The sequence below is a fragment of the Etheostoma spectabile genome, unplaced genomic scaffold (genome assembly GCF_008692095.1).
Source record: "Etheostoma spectabile isolate EspeVRDwgs_2016 unplaced genomic scaffold, UIUC_Espe_1.0 scaffold512, whole genome shotgun sequence".
Lineage (NCBI taxonomy): Eukaryota > Metazoa > Chordata > Actinopteri > Perciformes > Percidae > Etheostoma > Etheostoma spectabile.
This window is the reverse complement of record NW_022605624.1, coordinates 242,988-258,194: the sequence shown is the minus strand read 5'-3', so window position 1 is coordinate 258,194 and position 15,207 is coordinate 242,988. Positions and strand designations below refer to the sequence as shown.

Below are 15,207 nucleotides of genomic sequence, written 5' to 3'. Positions count from 1 at the left end.
AGTGATAATCTACAATGTAAATAGTCATGAAAATACAGAAAAAGCATTGAATGAGAAGGTGGTTCCAAACTTTTGGCCTACACTATATATACACACACACACAAACACACAAACACACACACCCGGTCAAAAGTTTGGGGTCCCTTACTTATTTCCACACAACTCCATAATAGACAGAAAACCAGCTGATCTGAATGAGTGGCTGATCTTTAATCTACATTGTCCATTATCAGCAACCATTCATCCAATGTTCGAAAGGCACATTCTGTTTACTAATCTGATATTATTTTAAAAAACTAACTAGAAAAACACTGGAGAACCATTTTGCAATTATGTAAGAACATAATGTAATCTGGAAACTGCTGCTCTAGTTAAAAAAACAATGCAACTGAGCTGGTATTCTGTCTACAGTATTGTGCAAAAGAAATTTCTACGTGACCCCAAACTTTTGAATTTTTGACCGGCATCCTTTTGCTTAAGTAAAGTTTTGAATGCAACACTGTAGTGTTTCTATATTACCTAAATATGTAAAAACACGAAAACAAAAAAAAACAGAATACTTCTACCACTGATGAAATAATCTCCCACACAAAACTCCAAAACATATCAATGGCATACACATGTTAGTTTTGCATTTAAAACCCCACATCAGTTAAATCCTAAATGACAGATTGTAGTTTGAACATTTTGCCCGTACCCGGTGGAATATGAGCAAGTGCCGGTGAAGAGGAATCACCAGGGGGTAATGACAGGCTGGGGGAACTCTCTCCCTCTGTAACACACGCAAGTCAGACAAGTGAAACGCTTTGAAGAAACCAAAATGATATAGGTTTGGCTTATGAATAAGAGCAATGGCATTTCATGTGATCCAGAATACTCTTTGCCTGCCCATTAGCAAGCCTGGTTACTTGTGGAATAACTGCTGAGCTTCTGCAAATTATATGATAATAAAACGTGCTGTTTTAAAAGTGTTTTTATTTTCCATGTCAGTCAGAGAAAGAGATTATGAAAGTGTATTAAAGATAGGCTTACATCCCCTGGTGTGGCCACACAGTAGGCAGGCAGAGCAAGAGTTGCTGGGCAGATACTCAGTGCTGTGATTGGAGGAGAGAGAGGAACGTCAGAGCCTATGATGTGCGGCAGCGCTGCTGAAGGCATTCAGCCTTTGGATGCACTGCTGGTCAGCAAGATTTGTTATAACGCAAAGATTAAGAACAAAACAAAAGCAGTACACATTTGTGATGATGAAAGAGATGAAGGTGTAAGTGTGAAAGGAGGGAGAAAAGAAGCAATGGAGAAAGCAGTGACTGGAGTGAAATAAGCCATTGACTGTGAGGTTTGTATCATCACAGAAAGGTACTTGCTTTTTGTCCACACGGTTGGAATTGTGGTCATTATTCATAACTGTCATCTATTAGTCCAGCAGCAGAAACTAACTGTACTAATTTATAGAGACAGGCTTAAAGGTTCCTGCATACCAAGACTATTCTTGCATGTTCTGAATAAGGCTTTCAATATAAGCATATGCTGCAGCTCTGTGTTTATTCAGAATAGCTCATATTGTCTGAAACTCATTCTGCTTCCTATTGAGGATGTTGTTCTTAAGAGACTCTGGACTGTGTGATAAGATAATGTTACTATATTACCTGGCATTCTAAAAACCGCCTTAGAAGATTTTTTCAACCAACTGGGTACATTTCCACAAAATGAAAACAAAAGCTACATGTCTACCTCTATATGGCCTTGACTTTTAAAGTTCCATTGCATTTCATCAACAGCTGCATGGATATGTGGTAGTTGTTTAATTAAAACACCCCTATGATTAGCTATATAGTGCATCTCTCCTTGTTCTCCCTGTCCCTGTTTAAATAAAATTACATAACATTATTAAATGAAACAGAAGATGAGATGAAGGCATGATAAGGAAGCAAGGTGTTGATCCCTTGCCTGTCTCCTTGGATGCTCTCCAGTCCTGCATCTCCCTCTTCAATCTCTCCATTTCTTTCTCCAGTTCACAATATCTCATCTCTGCTTTTTGTAAATGTCTGGTGGAAAAAGAAGAAAACAAATTTCAAATTGCATTGTCATACTAGGCTGGGGTGATGTAATATCACTGCAATATTTAAAGTATAAGTAAGGGTTTAACTGCGCTTTGGACGGTCCGCTATTGTCCATAAATACCTGACAAAGGGCACCTCAACGGGCTTTAACCTGTTTGAACCATGGTCACTTATAATATGATATATCATAACGTTAGACCCAGCAGCAGTGTATCAGCGCTAACACTGCTAACATTAGACCCAGTGGCAAAGGGTCAGCGGACTGCTAACGTTAGACCTAGCCCGTTGTTCAGCTCATTCTCTGTAAGCAATGCAGCACAAAATCACGGCGGAACCAGCAAGCCAGCCAGCCGATGTTAGTTGGCTTTAGCTTGCTAACTCCACCTTAATGTTACCCCGTCACCACATCGTTGACAAAAAACTAGCTGAATTAGCCTCTGCCAGGTGTAAAGATACATTGTAGAAAAAAACAGAACTCTACAAAATTATTTTAGATATAGTATAAGTTCAAGTCACCACTACCTCTAGTGATACACTGCACACCGGCGTGCAAAGTATTACTTTATTTTATGGAGTCTGGATATCCTTTTTTGTTGTTGAAGGGGAAATCTATTCTTGGGACGCCTTTGTTTCAACTGAATAGTATTAATGTTGATAGTGTTTGGATACTTTCAACTGTTCGTTTAAATTTGGCATTAGCAAAACACACAAAAAATTATAAACTGATAAATCTTTACCTGTACAAGTGACTTTTATGCATGGACAAGTGAAACGTAAATGTACTTGTCTAAAGGACAATTGCCTCAAAAAGTTAATGGCAAGCCCTGAAGCACTTAAAATAAACTGTCCAAAGCAGCCCCATTGAAGTCCATGGACGCTAGGCTTCAACAGGGAAATGCACTGTGATGCTACGTGAATGTATTCTAACGCATTTTTAGGTAATAAAATGTTAACACAATACATATTTCAACATTAATTTGTTGACATTTTAGGGGAAGCTGAGCTTCCATGCAGTCTTAAAGAAATCGCCCAAGCATGGGCCCCGTAGTGGTGTGTCTTAAAGTGGTATCCACGTCAACTGCCCCGGTGGGTCAGTCCTCCGTACACATCAAATTTGTAACTCCGTGGAGAGGTAGTCTCAATACAATAAAGAACATCAAATTCCATACCCATCTTTCTCATTCTTTCTTAAGTTTGTGTAAACTCATGCCGAAATGAAAACACCTTTGCCTTACAAGCCTCCAGCGCAGTATCTCTCTGAAGTGAGAGACTTACAGCAAAGGAGTGGAAAACTCAGAACCCCATCTTGAGTCAGCAAAACAGAAGTTGGGAACTCTTTCTCCCCAGACCCTAAAAACAAGCCCAGACAACCAATGCCCAATCCACAAAAAGCCATATTCCCTCAGAAATTGTAGGAGCTTCTGGAATAAGCTGCTTGAAGACCAAAAGGACTTCCTAAAAGAGCATTTCATACGCTTTAAATGCTGCGCATTAACGACCCATCAAGCTAAAGACTACAAAGCTGACATCCACTGTTCATCCACTGAGTGCAATAGTAGTTGTCACATCTCCGGGCTTCATACGGCTGGGGCGGCTGTGGCTCAGTGGTAGAGCGGTTGCCTGCCAATCGGAAGGTTGGTGGTTCGATCCCTGCCCCTGCAGTCATTGTCGAAGTGTCCTTGGGCAAGACACTGAACCCCGAGTTGCCCCTGGAGCTGCGCATCGGAGTGTGAATGTGTATGAATGTTTATCTGCTGAGCAGGTGGCACCTTGTATGGCAGCCCTGGCCACAGTGTATGAATGTGTGTGAATGGTGAATGTATCCTGTAGATGTAAAAGTGCTTTGAGCAGTTGTTAAGACTGGAAAAGCGCTATATAAATACAGCACATTTACATTTACATACTGGTCCACCCACCTGGGCAGCGACACGATCCAACACACTTGCCATGTGAGAGCATGGTGGGGAGAAAGATGAAGAAGCCTCAGAGATAGCCACTCTAAATTGTACTGCGGTTTGTGGGGAAGGTCTCCAAGGTAAATCCTGTTCTAAGATAACTCTGGTCAATGTCCAGGGACAACCTAATAAGAATACAAATATGTATGTGATGTCAGCCGACCAAAGCAACTAATTGGCATTCATTGAAACACATATCTTTATACCCTCAAGACATGCTCTGGCACAACGGACAACACTGGAAGTAGTGCCAGCAGCTTTATGGTGGAGACAGCTAATGTTGGAGTACCCCTCTAACTAAGTACCCTCATTGATTGAAACATCATCCCCCATAAGGGAAGAAATTCACCAGAGACTTTGAGCACCATCCTCACCTGAAAATGGATTTTTATAAAGAAACCTGAAATGAAGGACCACTTTGTGGATTTCATGAAGAAAGTCTTCAGCAATGGATGCATAAAACCAGCTCCCACACTGGAAAAGCACCAAGAATACTGGTACTTACCAAGTTTTGGAATGTAACATACCCTGAAACTGGGGCAAATCAGAGTTTGATTCAAGTGCACAGCATAACAACATATCTCTGAATGATGTGATTATTTGGGGTCCAGATCACAACAACAGTTTCCTTGGGGTCCTTGTTTGCTTCAGGACTGAGCTGGTTGCTAGAGTTCCACATGAAAGTCCATGTGTTTGGCAATTGTCCCTATAAGGCTGTGGCCATCTATGGGCTGAAGAGGACCACAAGTAGAGAAGGAGTTTGGCGCTGAAGCAAGACAATTTGTGGTACAGTCTTTCTATGTTGATGAGTTTAGATCATTCTGCAGTGCAATAGAGGCCATTGACGTGCTGAAGAAGGCTTAAGATATTTTTGCTGTGTCCAACCTCAGTCTGCACAACATTGCATCTAACACTGGGGTCATGAGAACTTTCCTGGATCGAGACCTTGCTAAAAGCTTGTAAGACCTTAGCATTGGCCAAAATGTACCCCCAATGCAACACATTCTGGGGCTTGGATGGGACCTGTCATGGATGGGACCTGAAACGTTTTGCGAGCAAAAAGTTCTTCACATGACATAGCGTATTGTCAACCATTAACAGTTTGTTTGCTGCGCCTGTCTCCATTCAAGGCCGTAGTATCCTGAGAGAGCTTACCACTGATACCTGTGAATAGGATGCTGAAAAACAAATGGAAGTGGATAAGATGGCAGTTCTGTTGCAAGCTCAAGTTCAAGATTCCTTGGCTGTACACGTTACTGTCACTTTCTGAAGTTCAGAAGAAAGAAATGTCTTCTGTGATGCTTCAATCAAGGCAGTCGGGGCTGTTGCATACCTAAAAGGGACAAATGTAGAAGGACAGAGTGAAATGTGGTTCATCTTTGGTAAAGTAAAATTTGCGTCAAAGCCTTACCATTCCTAGGCATTCCTGCTGGCGGTCAAGATTGCAGTGGACATCCTAGAGGAGCTGGAGACTGAATTGGATGACTCTTTTCTGATAGGTGGTTCTTGGCAAACAAATTGAGGCCATTCTACATCTATATCCACAACCAAGTGCAGTGAATCAGATGGTCCACAACGCTAGCCAATGGAGCTACATTCCCACTGATCTAAACCCAGCTGTTTCAGCTGATCCAGCTAATCTGCTTGCTCTATCCTCCTGGCTAACAGGACCCACTTTCCTCACTGATTCTGAACTAAGTCTAATAGACAAAGAAAGCTCTGTTTCTGGAATTGATGTTTAGGTACTGCCGAAGCTCATCTTTCAGACTACAGGAATGGCAGTGCACACTTTGAGCATTTCTCCGGTTGGAGGTCTCTCTCAAGACCAGTTCTCCCTGCTGTCTCACTAATTTTTCACCTTGACCAGGCCAATGTTAAAATCTTTCTCACCGTGCAAGGTCTATGAAGAGATTAGCTGCATCTAGAATGGGAAGCCTGTTCTTAAACATAGCCCACTCAGCAAACTCTGCCCCCTCATTGACTCACATAAGTTCCTCAGGGTTGGAGATCATAAGAACATTAGATAAATGTCACCCAGTACTTGTTCCTGGCAGACCTTGTGTCGTCACATTTCTAATCAGACAATTATTCATGCAAGTTCATCACAGGCCGACACTTCACCAAAGGAGCAGTAAGGGCAGATGGATTTTGGGTTGTTAAGGAGCACAATCTACTTTGTCTCCTGTCGCAAGCTGCATTGCAAGCAAGAAGAGCAGAAGATGATCTTTGTGGGTTTTTGTCAATTATCAGGTCTATTTCTTTTTTCTATATTATCGTTTCTCAGGTTTCACTAAAGTTGGCTATTAAAAGAATTGTATTTAGGTTCAGGTTGTCTTTTCTGAGAAGGTCCCTCAATGAGTCAATTTGTCTAATTAAACTGTAGCCAGTTAAAGCGCAGAAGTTCTCCAACCAACTGTCCAAACTGAAAAGCGGCTGAACCATTCAGATTCCCAATTTCATGGTTGGAATTGGACCGGAAGGTACACATATTTTACCCGAACTTTCCATGGTTTCACGCGGTGCATCCCATACCGGGGCCTACGGCGCCTTTTGCATCAGTACATGACACTGAGAGCCACTGACCATACGTCAGTATTTTTAGTTGGGAGTGATAAGCAGTTGGGATTTCCCGGGAGTTGTAGTGGAGCCTATTAGGAACAACAGCAGGGCTTTTCGGTTGCAAGACGTTTCAGAACACATAACACCTAACTGAGCAGTGTTGGGCAAGTTACTTCCAACCTGTAATACATTATAGATTACTAATTACTGTCATTTGAGAGTAATTAGTAATGTTGCAATATTACTGTCTCTGAATTGTAATGTGTTACACTACTTTTGCATTACTATTAAGTTACTTTCACCAAAATAACAGCAGAAGTTTGAATTGGCAGTTAGTTTGTGAATTTCACCAAAAGGTACACAACCTTATTTGTTTAACAGTAATTTAGTTTTACCGTCACAGGAAGTGCTTTTATTTTGAAGTATCATACATGGAAGTTGTCTGTTGTGTCCTCTGAACATCTGCTCACTTCCTAGTTTGCAAAACTGCAACAAATTGAACAATAAATGGTCACAGTAAAAGACAAGTGTTTTTGGTCGTCATTCAAAGCCATTCCACTACAGGCGTAGTTCCTCTCCACGGCTGATAAAATGCCACGATATTTAGCATAGACTGTATATTATTACAGTCTATGGTAGAAAGCCTAAACATTAATTCCCGACATGTTTCTATCTATCACCAGCTTGGATACACTGCTGTCTGTCCGCCCTGATGTACCATCATCTGTTAGACACATGTTGTCTATAACTGGTCTGGTTCTGGCTCTGACTACGGGTACAGAGAGAGGAAACCACCTCGCTTAAACGCAGCGTAATAACTCCTGAAAATATTATCCATTTCACAAATGTGTCTGTTGCTGCAGTGATCTCAACTATCAAGTACAGCAACAGGAAATAATACTCATGGCTTTTTTTTCCTGTAAAGAAATGTATTGCGGTGTTGGTGAATTCTTAAAAAAACAAAACACCACTAAATGTTGCGTTAAAATGTGCTGTAACTGAGATTGTAACGGGTATAATACTACCGAAATGTAATTAGTAATGCGTTATATTACTGTGTTACAGCAAAAAGGAATACAGTATTGTAATTGCGTTACTTTTGTAACGCGTTACTCCCAACACTGTGACTGAGCATGTCAAGGCTCAGTCACAGTTGTAAAGACAACGAAGCCTACTGTGATATGTCAAATGAAAGATACTGATGAAAAATGATTGTTACTCAGCATGGGCCCGCTCCACCTAATGAAGTCTATGGATTGGTTAAAGATGGTATAAGTGTCAATTGATACCTCTGTAAGTCTTCATCATGTCCTGTTATTTGATCAGGCTTCCCCTCCTCAGTGGTAGTGGTGGATGCAGTAGGACCTTGCTCCAGAGTGAGTGGGAGCTCCAGCAATGCAGGCAGGTAATCTGGTACAGTGTCTGTGAGCTGCAACCGCTGGCTCTGGATTCAAACCATGGGTAGATCAGGCCCAGCACAACAAGAAAAACACACTGAACAACATCTGTAATCATTATATGACTGTCTTATAAATGCTGCATATAGATTGAGCCACCTAGAAGTTTTGGCGGGCCTGTAATGGTGCCCAGACAGACCTGCATTTTAAGTACCCAAATGGGCATTTCTGTGATCTTGGCTGAAACTAGATCATAGTATACACAGCATGGACTGTAGCAGTTTACTGCACCTAAAATGAGCTGTCCTTATGAGTCATTCTATAATTAAGGGTACATGTCATGTCCATGGGTTGTATTTATTTTTTTTTTTTAATTTTTACTGAATATTCTCTTCAAGCAATGATCACTTTCATGTTGGTGCATATTTGTAATTCATTTCATGCAAAAAAGTCAACCTGCTCCATATTTTTTTTAGGAGAAAATGCACATGCTATACTGAAATTAGCTTTTTTAGTGCTGTCCAATTTGCCAGATGTCAAGTTTGGCCTTTCAAATTTACACTAGAATACATATTTTTGCATATTATTTTAACCTGTATTTGTTTAAAATAATGATTACAACAAGAGAAAGATGTTTTAAACACTATTTGACTTATGAATATGGATGGAATTATTCACTTTGTATGTGTCCGAGAAATCTTTGTCAACTGTGTTACCCATTGAAAAAAACCTAATACATTAGCAATGGTTTGCTCCAAAGTCACATATCCAATGTCAGGTGATGTCACATCTTTCAGCGGCAGAAATTTTAAATACAGTTTGGTAAAATTCTACTTCTCCTCTTGAATATTTAATAAATATTACTGTCTGCACATTATCTCGTCAACCGTGTTATCAACAAACTTTTGTTTACTAGTTTTAGATGTTATATTTAAAAAAAGGTAGAGAAAATGTATAAAAACATAAAGGCTTGATAAAGGCTACGTGCTGTCAGCTAGCTAAAGCTACAGCTAGCAAAAAGGCCTAAAATGGAAGAAATGTCAACTGTGTTACCTGTCAACCGTGTTACCCATCAAGTGTAACACGGTTGACTATGAAGGCACGGTTTATTGTCATAGCTTGTGCATTTATTGAGTGAAGTTAGTTAACATTTATTAACTATTGTTATTACACAGGAATTACTTGGTAAAAATACAAACACGTGTTATTACATAGTAAATACATAGTAATTTCTTAAAAACCTGTGATTCACATGATACTTTTAGAGAGGATTAACTTAACCGATCTCAACACTATTAAATCATTACATGCAATGTTAAAATTTAAAAAAATAAATCTAGCTTTAGCTTGGCAACTTATGAATTTAGACATTGTGGGGGTATACTAGGATACCAAGTTCATTTTTTAGCAAAAAAAGCACACTTATTTTTTCACTTCTTGTTGACATGAAATGTACCCCTAATTATAGAATGACTCTTATATTTGATGTGTATGAGCGAGTGTGCTTCCAACAAAGAACTTACATTTAATGATTATTATCATATATAAGGTCATATTAATATTATGCTGAATATTTCTGTAAATGCATAAAATATAGGTAATGATGGACATTTGAAACTTTGTTAAGCTTTGTGAACCATTTTCATTATTTTTTAAGCCCACTAGATAATATGGGTTTAACGAAACGGAAATTTAGTGTGCTTTAACCCTTTTTGAACAGTCTAGGGGGCTCAGTAAATAAAGAAAATGATTCATGAAGCTTCTTGAGGCTTCACTAGGCCAGGTAGGGAGACTGCTGAAGGAGGCATGCCTCAGGTTACTGATTATAACTTCTGTTATGTCCATAGAAACTCTAAGAAATGTGTTATTCAACAGAACGGCATTAAAATGAAAGCAAAACAGGAGGGAAATAAATGATATTGAGTAAGAAATAACCGTGTGCGGCACTCATCGGTGCAGCTGACTTCTATGAATGATATGAACATTTATGAAGACAGCGTTAAACAAAATATTATATTAAAAGACATGTTTATGGACATAGGTATCCTGGTTATGAGGCTTAACCTATTAAGTGTGGTTGAGCGAGTAAGAGAGAGAGAGCAGGTCTTTCCATTCATTTTGAATAGGTGTATTGTTTTTATTTTTTGAGCATTTTTAGGCCTTTATTCGACAGGACAGCTGAATCGTGAAAGGGGAGAAAGGGAGATTAACATGCAGCAAAGGGCCACAGGTTGGAGTCAAACGCGGGCCCGCTGCATTGAGGAATAAACCTCTATATGTGGGCACCCGCTCTACCAACTGAGCTATCTAGACGCCCAAATAGGTGTAGTGTTAAGGCTGGGGGCCACAGAGGGAAGCTGTAAAAAAAACCTGCAGCTACCAAAACAGGAAACATCACTGCCTCTATCGCAGCCACAAGAAAGTTGTAAAACACCAAACACTGGAGTTTGTGGAACAACTGTTTCCCCAGTCCCTCTGTCTCTTTTCTTTCTCTCTTTCTTTGTGAAATGAAGCTGCCTTCAGGTGCAGTCAGAAAACAACAAATGTAAAAATATAAAGTCTACTTTTGTTACAGTAAATAACACAACAGGAGGTTACACAAATGGGCAATGTAGGTGACACTCCCATTGCGGTGAATTGACAGAACGTTTTTTCTAGTGTGAAGGGCCTTTACAGTGTACAACTTAATTCTCATTTAATGGACCTTCAGTGTGTCATCCACAGTTCTCCCTGCTCCCTCTAAGTAAAGTTTGCTGTTTTTCAATGAATCGGTCTAGAGGGTTTTAAAAGCACCATGAATTTAAAGTTCAGAATCTGTCGTAGAAAACTAGTCAAACAAGTTTTTCACTGTGTTAATATACAGTATAGCCCAATTAGTGAAGAGCTGAAACAAGCTGATGCCTAAAATATATATATATATATCCGTACTATCTGCCAAGGGAGTTCACGTCCGCCATAGTGATTGCTGTTTACATTCCACCACCTGCTGGTGCAGAGACAGCTGCCGATGTAGACCTCACCAGTGTCTCACGACTCCAGACGCAGCAGCCCAATGCTGTTATGGTTATCCCTGGGGATTTAAATCGTGTTTCACTGGACAAAATCACTCCTGGACTTTTAACAATATATTGTGTGAGACCCTGCAATTCAAACACCAGGCAGCCGTGAGAGAGCAAATGAGCTAAACTTTTACTTTAACAGGTTTAGCTCACAGAGTAAAATGTTCCTATCATGGATAACCCCGACCCCCCTCTCCACTCCACACTGGTCCAATAGCGGGGGACTTTCTCCAAGAGGCCCTGACCGCAACAAGAAACTATTCCTACAAGAAATGTATTGCCTATGGTAGAAATCATTCCTACCACAGGCAATAAAACATTTTAACCCTTACATTTTTATAAATACGATTTAAGTAGTTATACATTTTTATTCCCAACTTGTAAAAACAATTGTAGATCTTTTAAATATTTATTATTGTACTCTATCCTATTTATTATTTAATGTATATTCTGTATGTGTTCTGTGTGTCTGATATTTTGCTGCAATTTGGGATAAAAAAAAGTATGTAATCTGATCTATTAAATTTAGATACCTGATACAAAATATACACCACACTTTAGTACAAAGGCTAACTAGTCTAACTAAAGCTCTATATTGTATTGAACAACACAGTAAATAATGGTGTAAAACGTTTTGCTTCTGAGATGTAGTGGAGTAGCAGTATAGTAGTATTAGTAGTATTAAAACGGAAATACAGTACAAAAGTAAAGTACAAGTACCCTAGACATTGTGCTTACAGTACTTGAGTAAATACACTCAGTTGCATTCAGAGTTTATACTGTTTAACTACTATACTGCACTGTAAGTTTGGGAAATATTCTGTGTAAACCATGGTGTTAAACAACAAAACATAATTCCTCAGTGTACTTCATACATTGGTTGATGTGTTTTTGTGAAGGATGATCAATCTCCTGGTTCTACCTTGAAATTGAACATGCACATTTCTAGTGGAATCTAGATACACACTTTCAGGAAATAAAGGGACAGGGGGAGACTCCCAGTGGGAGGAGAAATTCTGGGTGACTGTATCTGCAAGGTTAGTGTTGCAACCTGACCAAAGGACAATTGGAAGATCAAACATGTACAGACTTTAAGTTGATAATGTCTCACCAGTTTCTCCAGTGTGTAAAGATGCTCATAGTCCCTTAGCCTTGTGTGGTCAATCTTCATCATGATGTCTTGACTGCGGTCGATGGCACCTGTCTGACTATAAAAGAGAGACCAATTAAACAATGCCCAGATGACATAATAAAAAGCCAGTTAGAGTTGTTCAAAGGAAATAAAGCATAAACGTTGAATTTAAACTTACCAGGTAGCGGTGTAAGAGTATCCAACAAAAGCCAAGTGCACTCCTATTGGAGCTCTGTCCATTACGTCAGACAGCGTCTCCTACAGAACACAACAGATACCAGTAACCACCAGAAGTTACCCGGCTTGCCGGCAGCATTCATGTGACACTGAGGTCAGATTCTATAAGGTTCACAAAAGGGAAGGGAGAGTCTGTGGGATTACAAACCTCTGGCTCTGTACAGAGACACAGAACCGCTGCTCAGCCTAGGTGACAAAATGTGTAGGCCTTTTTTTATTGGTTATCAACTTCAAAGTAACACATTTTTTATAAAAACATAGACTTGAATTGTTAAAGATCCCATGGCATGACAGTTTTACTTTATGAGGTTTTTTAACCTGGCGTGCCTATGGTCCTGAAGTGGCTAGAAATGGCGATAGATGTAAACTGAGCCCTGGGTATCTTGCTCTGCCTTTGAGAAACTGAAAGCTCAGATGGGCCGATCTGGAAGATTATCCTTATTACTTAAGATACAGTATTAAGGGACCACTAAGGCTTATATAAAAGAGACTTAAGACACAGTATTAGGGGACCATTAAGGCCTATATAAAAACATCCAAAAATGCTTCAGGTTGGTTTTACACCTGTGAGACAGGGCTGAGACACCAGCCTGACGGAGCAGATGCGGACAACTGCATAAATAAAAATTAGAGCCTGTTGTGCGTCTGACCATAGTTGTAATGTACTAAAGTACAAATACTTTGTTACTGTACTTAAGTAGAATTTTTCCCACATCTGTTTACTTTTACTAAAAGTAAAATTTTACTCCACAACATTTCCTAGATAAAATGATTAATTTTACTACACTACATTTCCCCAAGATAATGCTCCCTCCATTCCAGTTGGTGGCCTTTTTGTTGCCAAGCAGCTAAAAAAAAAAACATAGGCCAAAACTAAATAAGAAGAGGAGGAAGCATATTGACTGATAGTGTCATGGAATCATCTGGTGCAGGCTCTGCCACCATGATAACAGACAATGACCACTCCGACAACAATGGTGATGAAGATATCGTTACGCGCCTTAGGCCATAAAGATCAAGACGGCTACATTATAGTTTTGGGGTTTCTTTAAACCCCTATAGAGCAGTGAGGACTATTACCAAGTTGCTCGTTTATTAAATATTACATTTTTTTTCAGACACAACCTAGGTTACATCATGAGTCATTCTATAATTAGGGGTACATTTCATGTCAACAAGAAGTGAAAATATAAGTGTGCTTTTTTTGCTAAAAAATTAACTTGGTATCCTAGTATACCCCCACAATGTCTAAATTCATAAGTTGCCAAGCTAAAGCTAGATTTTTTTTTTTTTAATTTTAACATTGCATGTAATGACTTAATAGTGTTGAGATCGGTTAAGTTAATCCTCTCTAAAAGTATCATGTGAAGCACAGGTTTTTAAGAAATTACTATGTATTTACTATGTAATAACACCTGTTTGTATTTTTACCAAGTAATTCCTGTGTAATAACAATAGTAAATAAATGTTAACTAACTTCACTCAATAAATGCACAAGCTATAACAATAAACCGTGCCTTCATTGTCAACCGTGTTACACTTGATGGGTAACACGTTGACACTGTAACACAGTTGACATTCTCTCCATTTTAGGCCTTTTTGCTACTGTAGCTTTAGCTAGCTGACAGCACGTAGCCTTTATCACCTCATGTTTTTATACATTTTCTCACCTTTTTTTAAATATACATCTAACTAGTAAACAAAAGTTTGTTGATAACACGGTTGACGAGATAAATCTACTCTATGTGCAGACAGTAATTTTATTAAATAAAGAGGAGAAGTAGAATTTCCCAAACTGTATTTAAAATTTCTGCCGTGTAAAGAGGTGACATCACCTGACATGGATTTGACTTTGGGCAAACCATTGCTAATGTATTAGTTTTTTTCAATGGGTACACAGTTGACAAAGATTTCTCGGACACATACAAAGTGATAATTCCATCCATATTCATAAGTCAAATAGTGTTTAAAACACCTTTCTCTTGTTGTAACCATTATTTAAACAAATACAGGTTAAATAATATGCAAAAATATGTATTCTAGTGTAAATTTGAAAGGCCAAACTTGACATCTGGCAAATGGACAGCACTAAAAAACTAATTTCAGTATAGCATGTGCATTTTCTCCTAAAAAAATATGGAGCAGGTTGACTTTTTTGCATGAATGACTTATAACATATTCACCAACATGAAAGTGATCATTGCTTGAAGAGAATATTCAGTAAAAATTAAAAAAAAAATTAAATACAACCCATGGACATGACATGTACCCTTAATTATAGAATGACTCTCATACTTGCATGACATGGAAAGTAGATTATCAAAAGACATTACCATTTCGCTGAGACAGTCATCCAGAATGTCAAAGTTGGAGGTGTCAGTTGAATTAAATACTTCAGGAAGGAAGGGGGCAGGGAGTATATGCAGGGAACCCCAGTCTAGTCCACTGAAAAAGGGATGGCTCCTGAAGTCACTAAAGCCTTTCCTCCCCAGACGGACTTCCCTTTCACAGATGAGCCCAGTGATGAAGGAACGAGCCCTGTCTGAAATCTCAGGGCCAGAAGGAGGGAACTCAAAATACTCCTGGGGATGAGGAAAAGAAAATATTTTAAATGTCTGGGGTTTCCCAATGGGCTGTCCCATTCATACTGCAAAAACTCACTACCAAAAATATGATACGTTAAACACTGGCATGTACAGTGCAGGCCAAACGTATGAACACACCTTCTCATTCAATGCGTTTCCTTTATTTTCAGAATCAGAATCAGCTTTATTGACCAGGTATGAAGACACATACGAGGAATTTTCC

General features: G+C 39.2%; 1 protein-coding gene across 4 annotated transcripts in view; it reads right to left on the bottom strand.

Annotated features, from left to right (window-relative positions):
* The window catches only part of dmpk (DM1 protein kinase), a 44,417-nt gene that overhangs the window by 1,652 nt on the left and 27,558 nt on the right, over positions 1 to 15,207 (bottom strand). For all 4 annotated transcript variants that reach the window (XM_032511901.1, XM_032511903.1, XM_032511902.1 and 1 more), the window contains 7 exons: positions 14,733 to 14,981; positions 12,341 to 12,420; positions 12,142 to 12,238; positions 7,864 to 8,018; positions 1,948 to 2,045; positions 1,033 to 1,094; positions 698 to 772 (listed from right to left, as the gene is read on the bottom strand). In XM_032511901.1, coding sequence (XP_032367792.1) covers positions 698 to 772; positions 1,033 to 1,094; positions 1,948 to 2,045; positions 7,864 to 8,018; positions 12,142 to 12,238; positions 12,341 to 12,420; positions 14,733 to 14,981 — 816 coding nt within the window. The remainder of the gene's footprint in view (positions 1 to 697; positions 773 to 1,032; positions 1,095 to 1,947; positions 2,046 to 7,863; positions 8,019 to 12,141; positions 12,239 to 12,340; positions 12,421 to 14,732; positions 14,982 to 15,207) is intronic.